The 18,079-nt window shown below is 43.6% G+C and overlaps 1 protein-coding gene across 14 annotated transcripts in view; it reads right to left on the bottom strand.

Moving 5' to 3' along the window:
- Nucleotides 1-18,079, bottom strand: part of nbeaa (neurobeachin a) — an 87,881-nt gene that overhangs the window by 20,411 nt on the left and 49,391 nt on the right. For 9 of the 14 annotated variants that reach the window (XM_044041209.1, XM_044041214.1, XM_044041212.1 and 6 more), the window contains exons 10-27: nucleotides 17,490-17,623; nucleotides 17,247-17,355; nucleotides 16,564-16,716; nucleotides 14,713-14,881; nucleotides 9,870-9,949; nucleotides 9,695-9,757; nucleotides 9,168-9,265; nucleotides 8,330-8,422; nucleotides 6,338-6,446; nucleotides 5,264-5,345; nucleotides 4,955-5,078; nucleotides 4,672-4,864; nucleotides 3,211-3,891; nucleotides 2,629-3,075; nucleotides 2,233-2,450; nucleotides 1,965-2,118; nucleotides 1,495-1,518; nucleotides 270-450 (exon numbers count right to left, since the gene is read on the bottom strand). In XM_044041209.1, coding sequence (XP_043897144.1) covers nucleotides 270-450; nucleotides 1,495-1,518; nucleotides 1,965-2,118; nucleotides 2,233-2,450; nucleotides 2,629-3,075; nucleotides 3,211-3,891; nucleotides 4,672-4,864; nucleotides 4,955-5,078; nucleotides 5,264-5,345; nucleotides 6,338-6,446; nucleotides 8,330-8,422; nucleotides 9,168-9,265; nucleotides 9,695-9,757; nucleotides 9,870-9,949; nucleotides 14,713-14,881; nucleotides 16,564-16,716; nucleotides 17,247-17,355; nucleotides 17,490-17,623 — 3,112 coding nt within the window. The remainder of the gene's footprint in view (nucleotides 1-269; nucleotides 451-1,494; nucleotides 1,519-1,964; nucleotides 2,119-2,232; nucleotides 2,451-2,628; nucleotides 3,076-3,210; nucleotides 3,892-4,671; nucleotides 4,865-4,954; nucleotides 5,079-5,263; nucleotides 5,346-6,337; nucleotides 6,447-8,329; nucleotides 8,423-9,167; nucleotides 9,266-9,694; nucleotides 9,758-9,869; nucleotides 9,950-14,712; nucleotides 14,882-16,563; nucleotides 16,717-17,246; nucleotides 17,356-17,489; nucleotides 17,624-18,079) is intronic. The other 5 variants (XM_044041215.1, XM_044041222.1, XM_044041223.1 and 2 more) reach the window with 2 other exon arrangements.

Raw genomic sequence — 18,079 nt, 5'->3', positions numbered from 1 at the left:
AACCGAACGATCAAAAGACACAAAACAGGGACATTTGGAGTGACAAAAAGGATATACATAGGAATGAATCAAACATACATATTGGGAAAAGTCTATGCATCAGTAGTGCTAAATCTAGTGTTTTATTAACAAACTCTTTCAGGAAAAAAATGCAGAATTCTTTATTTCTAGTAGCTGAAATTTGTATCTTGGAAAAGAAAAGTAAAATCGAGGCAAGACTTTGCAGAAAACTCAATCGACTGAAAAGAATAACCGAAGCTGGCACACACCCAGACGCAGACACTGCCTCATCAGGCCTCCTGACGACATGTTCTTCTCCGCCTCGATCTCGCTGAAGTTCAGGGAGCTGGCGAACACCAGCACGTCCACCATTGCCATGAGGCGCGAGAGGAACGTGACCGCCGTCTCCGAGGACATGCCCTGCGTCGCCTCGATGTTCTCCAACTCCGTCTGACGAGGGGGAGAGGACACAAATGTACACACACACACACGCTCGACCAGTTAAAACAAAGGCATGGAGACACAAGGAAGCAGATGATTTAAAACACTTTAGTCTCCTCCCTTTATAAGAAAGCAGTCACACACAATCTTGCGTGTCATGCTGAAATACACACTAATATAATCTTGGTAACATGAGGTGCTTTACACAATGCACAGGAAGGACAGCGTGATGACACACAGATAATGGCAACAGTGGGATCGTGACAGTAGCGGCGTGGTCTAACAGCGGCGTGGAGACGGCCAAGTCTTGTTTGTCGAAAATTAAAAACCCAACTTTTGTGACATCGACTGAACTTAAATCTAAAGGCAGCATTAACACCCCAAAGCGATTGTGTAGTTTGCCGTGTCTCTGCTTCAGCGAGCAGGGGTGTGCAGAGACGTGGAGAACTGACAAAAGTGCAACAAGCATCTGGAGGCTCGTCCACACGAGTGAGCACAGACATTCAGTGGGGGGTGGGGGATGGGGGTGGGGAGAGGGTATAACAGACACACAAGGTGGCAACAGAGGGGCTCGGGTTGGTGCTCTTAGCTCTTCAGGTGATGGTGAGAGTCTCAGGCTCTTCACCTCTGCCCCGTGCCTCCCCCCCCAGGAACAGGGGTCACCTCCTCTCCCTTTGACCCCCTCTGAGGTCTGGCTCCTCCCACCTTCTTTAGTGTTGATACAAAGGGGACAGGCTTAGCAGGTGCAAACCTTTTCTCATGCTTTTTTTTTTTTTTAACCTCTAAACACATCATCTTATCACAGACCGACCTCTTTTTTTAATCCCCCTTATTGGTATAATATTCCAACAGTGTTAGAATATTACATTAATGAGAAAACAGTATTACCGATGCACACCCACGCAATGATTTCCAGCAAAAGGTTGCACGACAAAACAGAAACAAAATGTATGTCGGCATGACGGGCAAGGGTTAGTGTCGGTCACAATGGTAAAAATAAACCAGTAAACAGCGTATTAGTGGAGGAGAAAATAGAGGAAAAGCACAACTTACAGTGCTGGCACTGTTCTTAGAACTCTGTACATGCAAAAGAACAGATGACACAGACGGAACAGACACGGAAAAGGAACGAGAGAGAAACACAGAGAATACACGTAACACAGAGAAGAAAAGGAAAAACAAAAGGAAAGCGGATTAAATTAAAGTTATTGCTAATCAAACGGGGTTAGAACATGGATCAAATAAAGGTTATAAATATTAGAGTGAGATTGATAGTGAGAGGAATCCAGGATAAATGCTCTTTAAACTTTAATTGATTCAAATATTTTTTTAAATCATTGTCAAATTAGTTGGTTTACCTATCATGATTTAATAATTTAAAAAAGGCTTTAAAATGCAATAAAAAACAAAACAAAGTCTTTAACTTATTAAATCATGTTAAGATCAATGCTGGAACACAATCAGGTTTTTGTGCGCCCGCAGTTTCCCTTCCTACCACAGAGGGGCGTAGTGGAGCCACTTACAGAAGGGGAGGTGGCGGCAGACAGCAGAGGCAGGATGCCTCCACAGGCGATGATGATGTTGTCCACCATCTGAGAAATGAGGTGGATGGTGTTGTGGACGAAGATGATGTTCTCATTGCTGTTGACAAAATCCATCACGGACTTGGTGGAGTGGCTGGAATAAACGGGGAAAACCAGGGAGACATCAAAGATTGTACCACGACGCTGTCAGACGGTACTTTTGTGCCTCATTTTGCAGGAAACACGCATCCAAACACCCGGAACCCACCTCCTCCACACGTGGACGTCGGTTTCCAGGGCAAACAGCAGGTCGGTGAGCAGCCTCTGGTGCATGGGCGACCACTTGAACTCTGGGATGCGGAACATGGTTGTGCGCGGCCCAGGGCTGAACTGCCGCCGCTGCTCCTCCGTCATGGGCATGCCCCTGAAGCCCAGGTCAACGCGCAGGTCGCGCTCCAACTGCGCCGCGGTGCGACCGTGGAGGGCCTGCAACGGGGAGATTAGGTCTTTCAATGCATAAAAACTTGGAGCATATTCAATCTATTTTGTAAAAGAAAGCACAGGAGAGTCTTCCAAGAGTTCTGACCCAACCTAACTGGCAGAACTGATCTAAATGGGGATAATCTGGCATAATTTTTATTCTAAAACAATAGTAAAAACACACCTGAGTAGTTGCAGTAGTTTGGATCTTTTTGGTGTCCTTGTCTTTCCCGTCATCCGACCTCTCTGTGTCAGAGGTGGTGCTGGCCGTGTCTCCACCCGTCTTGAGCGCACCGTCCTCTCCCTCTGCCCCGGCAGTGCCCTCTCCCTCGGGGAAGTCTGGCCTGGAGGCTCCCTGCATCTGGGCTTGGCTCTCGGCCTCAGCGATGGAGCTGATGTCAGCGAGGGGGCTCTGGATCTTGAAGGGCCCGTCCTCCGGAAGCTCCCCAGAAGTGTGACTCTGGCTCTGTAAATCAGAGCCGCAGCTCGTCATGTGGGCCAGCAGGCTGAGGTCATCGCTGGCGCTGGTGCTGGAGTGAGCTGGGACCGGGCCAGGTGGAGCGGGCTGGTCCGGACTCGACAGTATAAGGGGATCTGTGGCAGCCAGAGCTGGGAGCAGCTTCTCATCGACCTGAAAGAGATGAATGGTGTAATAGATGTTACAAGAGCTCCAAACATTAGGAAAACCTTTCAGCTCCAACTTATTTTCTTTTGGGTGAAGTAGAAAGAGAGTTATGGATTATTTTTCATCGTAGAACATCCTAACCTTGCTGAAGAGAAACCCATTGTTGCTCGGGACGCTGTCCTTCTCGTCAGCCAGTGTGATGAGCGGACCCATGTTCCCATCGTCCTCCAGGCTGACACCTGAGAGCCCGAGGCCTGTCCCCATCCCGACCCCCGAGGTCGACGTGTCATCTTTGGGCGCCAGATTCCCGTTCATGTTCTGGACCACGGCGCAGTAAGCGCTGTCCAGGAGCGAGTCCACCTCGACCAGAGGTCCGTTCTCCATTCCTCGCCCGCCTCCTCCGCCTCCACCGAGGCCTTCTGGGGACAAGTCAAGGTCGTCCAGTTTCACTTCCGTGGCCTCTACCTTCTCTGCTTTAATGTCCACCAGCAGGTCGTGGACCTCCACTCTCACTCCCGGACCGGCACTCTGCTCCCCCGGCGTCAGAGCTTCTCCATTGGGTCGCTTCACCGCGCCTTCTGCAAGGAGGTTCCGCGAGTCTCCCGCGGCCCCCTCGCTATACTCGGCCTCGCTCTCGGGCGTCTGCGTCTGGGAGTTGTCGTCGATCTCCAGGTTGCCGTTCACGACGGGGACCGCCGTCGCCGAAAGTCCGGAGATGGTGGACACGGAGCCTTTCTTCCCCTTCTTCATGTTCTCCTCCTCCTGTCGCTGGTACTCTTCATACATCTTGGCTAAGTATTCCTTATGGGCTTCGTAGGTCACCTGTGACAGATGATGGGCGTGTAATTGGTAATGCGATCAGAACACGAGCAGCAGCAGCGACAGTTAACCTCCACGTCAAATACATCAGGTGATTCTCGTAGGGCTCGTAGATCATGAGCAGGAGTAAAACTAGGACAGCAGCCAAACAGCTCCGTATATCGAGAATTAATCATTCCCGACCTGGTTTATCAGTGGACTTAGCATTAAAACTAGTCAAAAAATAAAAATTTTGGTCACGATTTGCAAAAATTCAACAATTATAACAAATCAGTACCTTAAGTTGTCAAAATTTTCAACAGTCATTCGTAAAAACGACACGTTTTGCGCAAGCACACTTTGCATTAGTGTAAGTACGGGACTGTTTGTGCTATCGGAGAAATTCTGACGATCTCTGAAAGCTGAGAAGTTGTACGTCAAAGCGCCAACATGTGGTTATTACGGGAATTTCAAGCCGGCAATTCAGCGTCTTTGTCGCCAGAGAGGAAAGAGTTGGGACATTGAGACAAAAACCTCAAACAAATGTTATTTTATATATGTTTTATACTGTTAAAATTTCAAATTTAACACGCACAATCTGGTGTTCGTGTACAACTACAGTGTTCTTTTCTGTTTTTCTTAATATTGAATTGTTAATTCACTATTTTAACATGCAGTAAATTGTAAATAACTGCCAGATGTTGAAAGTTATTCTGGAAAAATGGGCAAAAGCACTAACTCACAGGATAACGTCTATTTTACCCTTTTATGGTTAAAATAAGCAAAAAAAAGGTCCCCTCTCACCTTGGAGTGTGCGATAGACAGGGTATCGACCCAGACTCGCCACCCGCCCCACTCGTACTTGATGGCGTGGTAGAGCAGGATCCTAAATATGTTGTACACCATCTCGGTTATTTTCTGCTCCTCGGGGTTCTTTGGGTTTATGTATCCGAGGGAGAACATCCAGTCCTGCCACACAGAGCACTGCAGCAGGCAGCTGGCACAAGACACAACGCACGTCACGTGAGTCACAGGGATGTGGAAACATACTAAATACAACCATGTCGGGTCATCGGCGCGCTCTTACCGCCGGTTTTCGCGGCTGTTGCTGAAGAGTTTTATCATGTCGGACAGGAAGAGCCTCCTGACCTCCATCAGCTCGGCACTGGGAGTGGAGTTCTTCAGGAGGGTCGCCACCACTTTTAAAATCACTGAGTGGGAGGCACACGTTGGGTCATGGAGCGAGGAAGTGTCAGAGAATCATTATATTTAAGGAGTATTTTTCATAAAATGTGAGTGACAAATCAATGGAGAAGATCAATAATAAGATTCAGGCTTTGCTGTGTGTTTGCTCTCATTGAAATAAAACAAAGAATGACATATTTGTCCTACTTACTCGGATTCTGGATCTTCACAGTGGAGTCGGGCTCAGGGTGGGGTTTGTGGACCACCTGAGTGCAGACCTGCTCCGTCAGAATCTGTACAGGGAGAAGAAGACACGAGCCAGTGATCTTGAGTTTGTTTGCGTTGCACAAACAAACGAACGAATGTTGATGTGCTGAGATGTGCAAAACAAATTGTGTAATCCATTATTAATCGATTACTAAACGACAACTATTTTGATAATCGATTAATCATTTTGAAGCTTTTTTTCATGATTAAAACAGAATTTCTGATTGTTTTAGCTTCTTAAATGTGAATATATTCTTCATTTCTTTGCTCCACATTTTTTTTAACTTTTTCTGTCATTTTATAGACCAAACGATTACTCGAATAATCGAGAAAATAATTGACAGATTAATCGATTATAGAAATAATCATTAGTTGAAGCTCTAAAAGAGTCTAAAGCTGCAATTTGTTGCAAAATCTCATGTTCAGTCCTGTTTATACTGTAAATATCAAGCCCATATTGTTTATATTCTGGTAATTTAATGTCTATAATGTACATTAAATGCCTAATTGTAAATATTTTTCTATATTGTACAATCACAGACATGAAATGTTTACTATTTATTATATTAATTGTCTTTGCTGCTGTGACACTGTAAATGTCCCCATTGTGGGACGAATAAAGGACTTATCTTATCGTTATCATCTTGTATTTATCCCCATCATTATCACTATTGACTGATGATTTAAAAAAGACAATGTTCATATTGTACAGCCTTATACTCAGGCTGTGATATTAGTATAGAAACGTTGATACTTTGAGTTTCTTTGCTCCGTGTGACAAAGAAATCATAAAAAACTGAATAATAGCGTCATCGTTTCGTGGTTTGGGAAACGCCGATGCACATTTTTCAGCGTTTTCTACACCAAACGACGACATGATTATTGGAGAACCATCATCGTTTGCAGGCCCAAATATCCAGACATCCACAGAGAGAAGAGCCACAGCCTTTCATTAAACACCGAGTTAAAAAGTGACCAACGGGGAGTGTGAAAGAGCGGCTGCCAGACAATCACCTACCTCATACAGGGTGTTGTAGGTGGTGATGGAGACGGTGTTGGTGTGCATCATCAGCCTCTCCCCCAGCAGCGTGAACAGACTGTGCGTGTGCATTATCTCCACCTTCCTCCTGGGGAGAAACAAACACACACAGAGGGGGAGAGAGAGGGAGAGGGAGGGAGAGAGAGAGAGGGAGGGAGGTTGTCATTCATTAGAGAACATTTGACAATTAAGGCGGGCATCAACTGTCACTGTCCTGATGACATATGGCCCTGTCAATCACGATGGGACCAAGGAGATATTAATACCAAGAAGGAAAATGAACCAAAAGTGCAGCACGGCACTGCACTGCAGGGCTCGCTGAGAAAACATATGACAGCTAATTAGTTTACTCTGACTGTGGAAGTTGAGAGGCTCAGACATCGCGATGACTTATATCGAACGCAATGACCTTTGAAGCAGAAAAATGGAATTTTTTTACTTTGCAAATCATTACTGTATATGGGACACGACCAGACAAATGTATTATGTCACCGAGTCTTACGGGCCAAGGCTGAATAAATTAGATATCAGAGAAGCTGTCACATCCAGGACATTAATCTGCACATTTCTAAGTCAATTTGAGCTGTTGGAACTGTCAAAGGAACGGGCAATTGTTTTATTTTCACTTACAAACACGAATAATCTTGCACTCATGAGTGCTTAAACTTGGTGAGCAGCTCTAATCCATGACTCTAATCCCTGACATCTCATTTGTGGTGTATGTGATGCATGGCTGATACTCAATCAAGCCCGAGAACACCTGCTGAAAACATACCTGCGTATACTTTAATTTCTCAAGGGTGTCAAACGTACGGCCGACGGGCCAGAACAGGCCCACCAGAGGGTCCAATCTGGACCGCAGGATGTGAAATACTAATACTATTTTTCTATTCCAGATACCTGTGACTAAATGTTTACTAAATGTAACTCCACAAATTCCACTTATTTTTCTCAGGATAGTTTAAGATACTTAGACTAACACAGATGACAAGTTTGCGCAAGCGGTTTCTGAAAGCGTCAAAGCCAACATGTGGTTATTATGATAATTTCATTGCACTGTTGCAGGAAGCCGGAAGATTTTGAGACTTCAGGTGTGTTAAAGGGTTAATTTAATTAATTGACCTTGTTTATTGTTTATTATGCTATTATTTTACTGGCCTGGCTCACTGGAGATCTGTATGTGGCCCCTGGTTTAGATAAATAATCAATATTATTCTGCTGGTAAAGATAAGCCTTTCATGTCTCATTCAATATTGACTGGTTATAAATTATTGACAAAACATCTAAAGTCTCTTCATGTACTCCTTCAAAATAAAAGGCGTTTATTTAATTGGACACTGACGTAGTAAAATCTAAAATGATTTTAGTCTGTCGCAAAAACATGTATTTTGATAAATAAATAAATAAATACTATGGAAATGACGACTAAATTAAAAAAAGGAGCCTTCATACATGTCTGAAAAAAAAAACAGACATCAAGTGTGAGGGACTAATGGTGCGGGGCTCAGGTGCAGCACGGCAGCTTCCTCTCATGATGTGCAGTGAGAGACGTGCGCGTCACATGGGATGAATAAATCCCCCAGCATTCATCGCTGCTCAGCAAGGTCCGCCTCCCCCACTCCCCCACTCCCTCCCTCCCTCGCTCCCTCCCTGCCAGAGCATGCTGTCAGAATTATTATTCCGCTTGGATGTGATGATGAGGACATTATCTCCACACACAAACACAAACAGTCCCTCTAAAGCTCACCGGAGACGGCGCCGCTGTCGTTGGCGTTATTACTGCGCCGTGTTTTTCTCTCGCACCTTAAACGTGAAGCCTCTCCGTCTCCCTACAGCGTCTGAGTTCAGACGGAACGGAACTGCAAGGCTTTTCATGTTTTATCCTCCCTCCATTACCTCACCGCTTATCCGTTAACACCACAAAAAAAGGGGGGACATGAAGGGGATAGAAAGACAAAAAGAGGTGCTCACTTGTGACCGAGATGCTTGAGGAAATAGCCGAGGACTTTGAGGGCTTGAACCCGGATGCTCTCGCTCTTTGACGCCAGGAGTTTGCAGATCACTCTGTGAACACGGATTACACGTCAGTGATGATGTCGTGGAAGGTTAACACCTAGTTACTACATCAGATTATTGTGAGGAGCAAACACCATGGGAGGAGGAGGATTTCTTACACAACAGCAGAGTTACCATAGCTACCAAAAAGACCCGTCGTTGGGTAGTCGTCATGTTGGGGGAAATACCAAAATAATTCAGACTGCATGCTGTTTGTAATATTATTATTATTATAATAACTGAAAATATTAGCAGAAGGGTTGACTATAGCCTGAAGGTTTATCTAAAATAAAATGTGAACAAATACAGAAATACAGCTTCTTAAATGTGAATATTTCTTAGTTTCTTTGCTGCATATGACATAAGAATTCATTAAAACTGAATCATGTGAGAGTGTCATCATTTCATGGTCTTCTACTCCAAACAACTGCATGATAAATCAAGAAAATCATGATCTGTAGCCCAAAGATCAAGAAATTACAGAAATTGCAATTCAATTTCAAGTGAATTTGCTGCTTTTCCTCACTCAATTACAATTTTACACATTAGCATCAACATACGTCAGTATAAAATAAGGAAATTGTGCATACACGGTGAAATTATATCCAAGGGCTTTGTTTTTTTGGGATTAATTCAAGTCATTTGTTGCGCGAGTAGTTGCAATTATAAGTAAAATCCTGTTAAATAAACAAAGAGATCTTGTGTTTGCCAGTGGAATCTGCCGTTGCATCATCAGAGCGTGCACAGAATTCACCTTATTCCATTTCTCTGATCAAACGCGGGGATCATGGACGCCGGGTGCTCGGACATGAGAGCCACCAGCAGCTGCAGCACGTCGTGTATATTCTCGTCCTGGAGAGTGGGAAAAAAAAAAAAAAGAAAGGGAGCAAAGTTGCCCAGGTGAACAAAGGAGGACGGGGAACAGATGAATAGAGAGTTAAGACGACAAAGAGAGAGACAGAGAGAGAGAGATGTCGTGGTGGACATGAGGGGGGAGACTGCGGAGGAGCATGTGGCATTACAGAGCAAGAATAGATGTAATTGTTACAGGGGGAGTACATTCTGTTCAGTCCATTGTTGCACCATTTTTCATGCTGTCACAGCACCCAAGCTGACTCACACTCTCGCTCGTTTAAGTGGACCATAACTCCAGCCTGCAAATTAAAATGCCCATTTCGCCACCAGCTCCAACTGCTCCCTCACTGCCTCTGTCTGTCTGTCTGTCTGTCTGTGTCTCCAATCTCGCCCCGCTTCGCTCGCACACACACCGGTAGAATTTACCTCGTGCATCGTCAGTAGGTAGTTGAGGATGCTCTGCAGCTCGTCCTCCTTCACGCCCCGGTCCTGCGACAAACGAGACAGACAGACAGACAGACACGGCGTCTTTCAACAAAACAATTTCAGATTAAGAAAACAAAATAATCGGAAATGGCTTTTATTTTCTTTCCCGCTTTACCTTTAGTATGAGTTGTTTGAGGAAGAGGAGCATGAAGGCTCTGAGCGAGATGATCTCCTTCTGGGACGGCCGTGGTCCGTCTGAACAGACACAAAGCACAACAAAAGAATCATTTCCTGCCGCAATTAATCCATTTCTCACACGAGATACCGATCAGACGAATACATTGGTGGCAGTTCAGGCTGTTTACTGATGCCGGGTGTTATTGGGCTTCCTGGAGAGAGCAGAAACACATAACACACACTATAATAAGAATACAGTCAGGTCCATTTATTTGGCAATTTGACAAGCCAGGCATTACAAGTTGTATTATTGTATAATCTGAGATTAGCGAACCATCTACTGTCACACTCACGGTCAATTTAGAGCGTCCAGCAAACTGGACGCTCTAAATTGACCGTGAGTGTGACAGTAGATGGTTCTTTGTCTCTATATTTGACCCTGCGATGGACTGGCGAACCTGTCCAGGGTGTACCGCACCTTTTGCCCCATGTCAGCTGGGATTTGCACCAGCGACCGTCATGTGGCGGATGAAGCGGTAGAAGATGAATGACCACTTCAGATTAAATACATATTAGGTAGCAGGCCTTATTGGTAATGCAATTTTCCCATAATTAAGATATGTAACGCACTGAATAGGCTCTTTCCTAAAGGTCCGACATCTTGTGCCGTTCTCGTCGCTCCTCGTTGTAAATGCCAGTGTCCTGCGTTATCTCTCGTGTTCGCGTTCATGTTTTCTCTCCTTCACGACTACCTTTGTTTGGTTTCTGACATTTTGCAGAAAGAACGGAGGCTCCAACAAACAAACAAACATCTACCTCTGCAGAGCCGCGGCACGGCAGCCCTCGTTTTAAAAATGTGAGGGGGAAACTGACAGCTCAAACATTTGCAGGGCACTTTCATTCAAATAATCGTGTTTTATTCATTTGTGCTCGCTGATGAGTTTGCTGAAAGTCTGCAGCATCTTCCTTTAATGGTCTCAGAGGCCACTGGGACCATTAAAGTTGACTTTGTCCTCCCTGCTTTCCCCACCTATCCTCCTTCCTCTGCTGCTCTTCCACAGATGTCATTAACAAACAAACACGACGACTCTCATCAGCTAACGGCTCTCATCAGTGTCCTAAGTACCGGACAGAGGTTTGTCAGATTTATAAGGCAGCGATAAACATTTATGATCTTCGGCTAGTGTGCACCGCTCACTTTGCTGCGTCAGGACGCCGGAAATCGGCCTCAGTGTTTTTACTGCTCGCCAAATAAAAACGCTAAACCCCCGATATCTGACCCCAAAGCTGCTCAGCCAGCGGACGTCGGCTGAGAGACACAGAGAAGTTGGAGGGTTTTTGAAACTTCCCCGGTCAGACTCTGAACACGTTTCAGTCGGCCGGCCGTCTTCTAAACGTGACGCCGAAGCAGACAATTCATCATCGTATCTGTCAAGGTGGTACACACACTGGTGGGACGCGGCGACAGTCGCCATCCGTCACGGTCACGCGGCAGCTTCGTGTCAGACGAGTGCACCAGGTGAGCAAGTGCGAGGGCCAATTTCCTGTGAGTCGTTTGTGAAGAGAGGATTTTTGGATAATGCTTATAATCATCTTAATTGCCTCCCAGGGGCAGGTGCAATTATGACGGTTTCCTCCTTGGAATTCATTTACTTCTTCGTGTGCACTTTATGTACGAGCTAACCTGGATTAAGATAATGCAAAAACAAATTAGAGGGTTTTCTTTTCTGCTTGTTTTTGTGTGAGTCTGATCTGACCGACTGTATGCAATTCATCATGTAGATGTGTGTGTAGTGCAGGTTATAGGCTTATTATATCTTTAATGTTTACACAGAATGGGAAAAAATAAATAAAAAAATAGCGTTGCTGACCTTTATGACCCCAGTGTCCCTGCATAATAATGATGTCATGATGTCTCACAAGCCACACCATCTCAAAAGTGGTCTCTCAGCAGATCTCAATCCCCTGGATCACTGAGTGATGCTATCATGTCAATATGGACAATAGGAGAGAGGCTTGTACAGTACAATGCATGGACGCTATTGTCACTAAGGTGAGCTCAAGAAAACCTTTTTAGAAATAGATTAATAAATAAATAAATGAATAAATAAAATCCCGACGACATAAATGCTTTCTTGTAATAATCGCATCGCTTTTGTTCAATTATAATTTAGCCCGAGTTCAAAAGCAATGTACTGGCGCGCCGGCACAAAAGACCTCAAGTGTTTTACTTTCCGTGGCGCGCTAGAAGCAATTTTCTGCCGACATCAAATGGAATTATGTGTAAAATACGGAGGACAAAGAGAACATATATTATTTATTATTCTAACCAAAACTAGATCAAAAATACACTTGTACAAACAAATAAGAAACCTTATTACTCCAAACTGAGACTAAGTTAAATTCATGTTTATCTTATGTATGATATTTTTTATAATATACACATTTATGGGACAGCAATCACACTTAATACCATCAAACACAAAAGAAACCAGGCAGCCTCTTCATTAGAAATTCGCCCCCCAAAAAACTCTTGAATGTGCCAATCCAAACCGTCTGTTGTCATGGCAACGTGGTATAAAATGTAATCAGCCAGGGTAGGAAGAGGTTTATTAAAGCAAAAGGCATTTTCTGACCTTTCTGAAACTCTGATGTGCGGCTGTGTTAACGCCGCTCTCTGCGCCGTGTTTCATTCTGACGATGATTCTTCACTTAATTGCTTAATTTTTCCTTCCAACACGCGGGCACATTTTCTCTCGACTGCATTCTCAGTCATCGTGGACTCGCGTTTCAAATCAAAAATGTTTAAAGATGTATTTATTTATTCAATCGGAACACCTAAATGTTATTTACAGGGGAAAACGCAGAATTGGCAGAATCAGGACATCTTTCTCTTACCTTACGACACCCGAGGGGTTTGTGCTAATTTGCAAACACATTCAGAGCCGTTACCTTATTGATTATTGACTTGGGGTCTCATTTAGGTTGGTTTTATGCTTTAACCTAAAACTGAAATTGATTTGAGGCTTAATCTCTGTAAACCTCATTTTAGATGCAGATAGAACTACCCAATTTGGGTGGATTGAACCTTTAAAACTTTAACAAGCCCCTCCCCGATTCCCCCCCTCCCCCTTCCAAACACCTGTGTTTCTAACTGTCCAAAACTGGTAAAAAAAACAGACAAAGCAACGTGTTTTAAAGTTGTCGTATTTCAAAAACGGTTGATGATAGAGATTACATTTTTGGTTTGTCAGCGTCTGGAGGTTCCCTATTTAAATTTGTGGAAAAACGAGTGTGACTTGACAGAGAAATGACAGGTTTAATATCACCCTCGTCTTCATTTTTTAAAGAGAGCTGAGTTTTAACATGGGGGTTAATGGGAGGTTCAACCAGAACTCTGATTTTAAGAAAAACTGCAAGTTCTATGAAAATGAAAACAAAACACAGGGTTAGACAACAACCATAGCAAGGTTTTTATGTAAAAATTGGCTGAGTACGTTGGAAATTGTGAGCAGAAGAAGAGATTTTTTTAGAGATTTTTGTGATTATTTTCATGGTGGCACTCCCATGGTGGCCCAATACACACTGAAAACGTCCAAAAAAAGTAAAAAACTTAAATTGAGATTTTTTTCAAAACATACTAGGTATCAGAACTTTGACTTAGGCGACAAAAGTCCCGAGTCTTGTGACCCGTTTAAAGTTTCAACCACGTCTCTACGTTAAAGTATGACGACACCGTGAGGCTCCAAAATGGACTGGGTTGTGATCATTTTTTGACCATTTCCCATTCATGTGTATGTGGCAACTTCTGTCGCCATGGTTACTTGAAACGCTTAGAAAAGTCATAGCACATCATCTTGGATCCTGCAATGCAAACCAATGACAACAGCATTACTGAGCAGGCAGGCACTCTAACTACCACGTACATTCTTATTTACTTCATGCATGAAAACATTACTGGTCTTTGGTTTGATTTCAGGGGCGATCCTCTGGTGTTTGACCTCCTCGATGTGAATACATAACGTCGACAAAGCCAAGAAACATTCACAACCAAAAATGCTAAACTCGTATGCTCTACACTACGCATTAATCAATAGAAAACCTTTCTTTCGGTTACATCTTTGCTTTAGAAAAGGTCAGTTGCGCCTGTAAATTACACTAATGGAAGGACAACGGCTACTTTTCAAAGAGCTGCTGATTTAATGGAATTGCACGGTAAGTCACTTCAAGTTTATTTTATTTTAAAAGTCTTGTGCAGTGTCTCATTGGCTCACAATGGTGGACAAATAAGTCTAAATAAAATAAAATAAAAAGACCAATATAGGTTATCTTTATGTACACACACATATATAAATATGTAATGTGTATTTAATATAATTATGATTATTGGGCTAAAGAAATGTGCATGTTCTGCTTGTGTTTAAGTGATTTCTCCCAATTTCCTACAAACACACACACGTCAGTTACGGTCCAATGATTTTAAAAACCACACTGGGAAGTGAACTAATTGAGAGGCAACACAGATAAGACTTAAATATGGGGAATAACAAGAAGTAATGATGTAATTAAAGCTAAAGCCTTGATATTTCTCTGCAATGTCAGTTTTTGTCAGTGTGTCAGAGACAGACAACAACAACAGCAACACTTTTGTGTCCGTGATGAATGCAGAGTTAAAATATCTCTCAATGACGCGCTTGAAAAAACGCTGAGTCACAAGAGCAAAAGAGAGACTGTGCAGAAGAAGAATTGATAAGAGAGAACAAAGTGGGAACCAGAACCAGAACCAGGAGAAGAGTCGTCGCCTTTCTGCAAGAACATTACAAGTGCGCGTGTGAACTCACCAAGACCTTTGGGGGAGATTCCACTGCACTCCAGCGGGTTGATGGCCCAGTAGTAGTACTTGAGAGTGTGCATCAGCTGCAGGACGGTGCCGACGCGGCGGATGGTGGTGTAGATGGTGGCGGTGCCGATGAACTCCGACGACAGGTACGTGTAGAGCGACAGCTGCACCTGTGTTTGACACGTATTCATTTATACACTGCACGCAATGTAGAAGGGTTGAAGGATTTAAAACATGAAAGCACATTACTACATTTTTATAGTTTTTGATTGGCAGTAAAATATAAACCCTATGCTACACCGGGTTTTGTCCTAAATTGCAACCTTTGCTCGTTGCACAATAATCCGTGCGTGTTCACGGTGTTCAAACAAAATCATTGTGAAAAGGTAGCCACGGGGGGAATGGAAGGAAACTGTTTTCCTTTTGTTATTTTTGATGTTTCCTCGCCTGGAGGCGTCAGAGGCATGCGAGGAGCTCCGTGCACAGCGCTGACATTTAAGGAGAGTGTACTCCGATTGCTCATTTTCTTCTTCTTCTTCTCCCGTTTCCCTGCCTCTGTCGGTCTCCTCTCTACCTCTGGGAGCGGTCCTCCTCTTCATCACCTGTGCACAGATCCCAGTCTGCGGCACAAACCTCTGAGCTCATCACAGTGACCATGACACCGAGGACCTGACATAATGAGGCAGCTCTGTTTAAGCGGATGAAATTAGTGCTGCAGCCCGACCACACCACAGCTCGTGTAGAAGGGGAAAACACACTCAGCGGGATTAAATCGCCTTCACTACATTGCATTTCATGTGTTGAGCGCGCATGTTTATTTGCACGAGAGATGTGCAACAGGTTCGGGCACCAAAGTACGGACGGAAGAAAACCAGAGCTGCATTTTTTAATTTTTTTTTAGATAAAAGAATCTGTGCAAGACGGGAGATGAGATTTCATTAACATCTGAGCAAGGTTATTCTGGCGAATAATAGTGGTAATGATAACACCATGAGGGCAGAAAAATAATAAAGCTCAGCGGAACACAGGGATGTACAGAGATTTTTTTTTATCCTGTTGCTATGTTAACTGAACTCTTCTTCTATGCTATTTTATCATTATTACACTGTGTAATTGTTGTAATGTTAACAAATACATTCAATGTCCCGTTTTTGCCACTAAATTAGCCAAAAATGACACTTGAACTGCTTGGTGTCACAGTTAACTGAGGTTTCTTTTCTATTCAGAGTGCACAGATCCATGTGGCAGGTCAAATTAAAAGGGAAACCACTGATGTTGCTAAGTGACAGGTACTCATTCGCTCTTGACATAACAAGGGACTTCTCTCGTGCACTGCACTCACATTTTTAACTGCCTCTTTACACTTTGATGACCCAGCATGCCCTGATCTGATCTGATGAAGCGCTTAGTTACCACCGTTTTGCCATCTCTGTCCACTGTCTTTGCGTATTGTGTTTTTTATGTCAAGCCAAAGTGGACAACCTAACCCAAATCATGGAGGATTCTGACATTTGTGCTTTTCGTCTTGACTGTGAATGTGCCGAGGGAGCCGATCACAGCTCGGGGTCAGAGTGGGAAACCACAGGGACTCCAGGAAATTGTGAAAATGAGGGAGGCAAAAAGCTGATTTACCCTGCAGGAATGCCAGGAATACTTACATCGAGAAAAAAACTACACATCTCATCACATCCCGTCTTTGTGCTCCATCCTCTCCATGGATGACGTGCCAGGCGCTTCTCCTCATGCATACTGACGAAGCTCTCGAACAAAGAGTACAGAGCGACTCTCTTCTGCTGTTTTCAATATCACCATCTCATACACACACAGACACACATAGAGTATATAAACAGACCTTGGCAGGGGTGTGTATCCAGATGGCGGCGTTAAAGAGGACGTGGTCGCAGAGCTGTTTGAGGAGCGGCGCCCCGTGAGGTAAACCGTCCAGATACTTGGCGAAGGACAGGAACTGCTCCAGCACGGCCCTCGTGATGTGAACCCGGGATGACTGAGGCGAATACAAGGAATATTAGCGGTGGAAATACAGTGTAACTTAGACAAAAAATACTGCCGTCGACTCACAGCACAGACAATTAAATAACCAGCAATCACTTCCGTTCTCAGCAATCTCGGTGCCGATGTGAGAAAATGCCAAGTGGCAGTAATTTAATAATAAAGCAATAAAAGTGGTGAAATAAATGTACAGAATGTGACATCTTTTTTCTTCCCACGTATATTTCTAAACGTCGCTGTTAAAAAATATAAAAATGTAAACAAAAATCTGCAAAAATATTTTAGCTGAGTCATGTTTGAGCTGTGTATTTCTTCTTTTTGGGACACAGTTAGAGAATTATGTCCTTGAAATGACTCAGCACAAAAACTGTGCCGTTAACAGTGTCATATGTTCATAAATGGTCTAAAATGACTCGTATCGGATTAACATCGGTATCGGTAGCTACCCATCCCCTAAAAAACCCAACATTATTGAACATTTTTTAATCTGTAGAGCAAATGCAAAACTCAAAAACCCATACTGACCTTCTCAAGCAGGTACCCGATCACCAGGAAGCCTTTTCCTCCCAGCATTTGCTCCTGCATGGCCACTGAGCTCTTCAACAGCTCCATGAGGAACGCCAGCAGAGTGGCACTGCAACACAACACAAACATTTCACCACCATTTATTTCTAATATTCCTAATTTAAAAGCTGCATTAAGGTCCTGGTCCGGTTTGTTTATGAGATCGGTTGAAGTCGTGTGCGACTGCTTCTGCAGAACACTCACCAGACTGTGGTGTCCACGCTGCTGTCGTTGAGCTGTTTGTAATCCAGCTGAGCAAAGAGAGGAAACAGAACCTGGATGCCTCCTATAGAGTGGATGGCACTGTGGATCGAGTGGGTAACAATTGCCTTCACATCCTGTGGGAACAGGGACGTACTGTTAGTGACGACACGGAAATAAATGTACCTCAGTAGCTCTGAGCAGACTTTCTCAGGAACTGAAAGATTCTACTCATCGCCGTGATGCTGTAAAATCCAGGGGAAAATTATAATTTTAAATCATTTTTTCGTCAAAAGGTCAACCCTGACTTTTTTTTCAGGCCACATTTAAAAAACAAAACAAAAAAACCCAGTATAAATTCTGAAATCAGAATATATAGTCAGAATTCTAATTTTTATAATGTATTTATTTTTTACATATGGCCCTAATACTCGTCTGTAATTTTCAAATCACTCTTGAATGACCAGAGCTGATTGAAACAGAAGAAAAATCTATTTAATGTATAATATAATAGGACTCATTGTACAGTAGCAGTGAAATACAGTCACCACTGTCTCTTCCAGCACTTTTTACAAATCCAGATGAGACAAAAA

This window comes from Solea senegalensis, linkage group LG13, assembly GCF_019176455.1.
Source record: "Solea senegalensis isolate Sse05_10M linkage group LG13, IFAPA_SoseM_1, whole genome shotgun sequence".
In the NCBI taxonomy this organism is placed as follows: domain Eukaryota; kingdom Metazoa; phylum Chordata; class Actinopteri; order Pleuronectiformes; family Soleidae; genus Solea; species Solea senegalensis.
The sequence above is the reverse complement of the archived record's forward strand: the minus strand, read 5'-3'. Positions and strand labels throughout refer to the sequence as shown.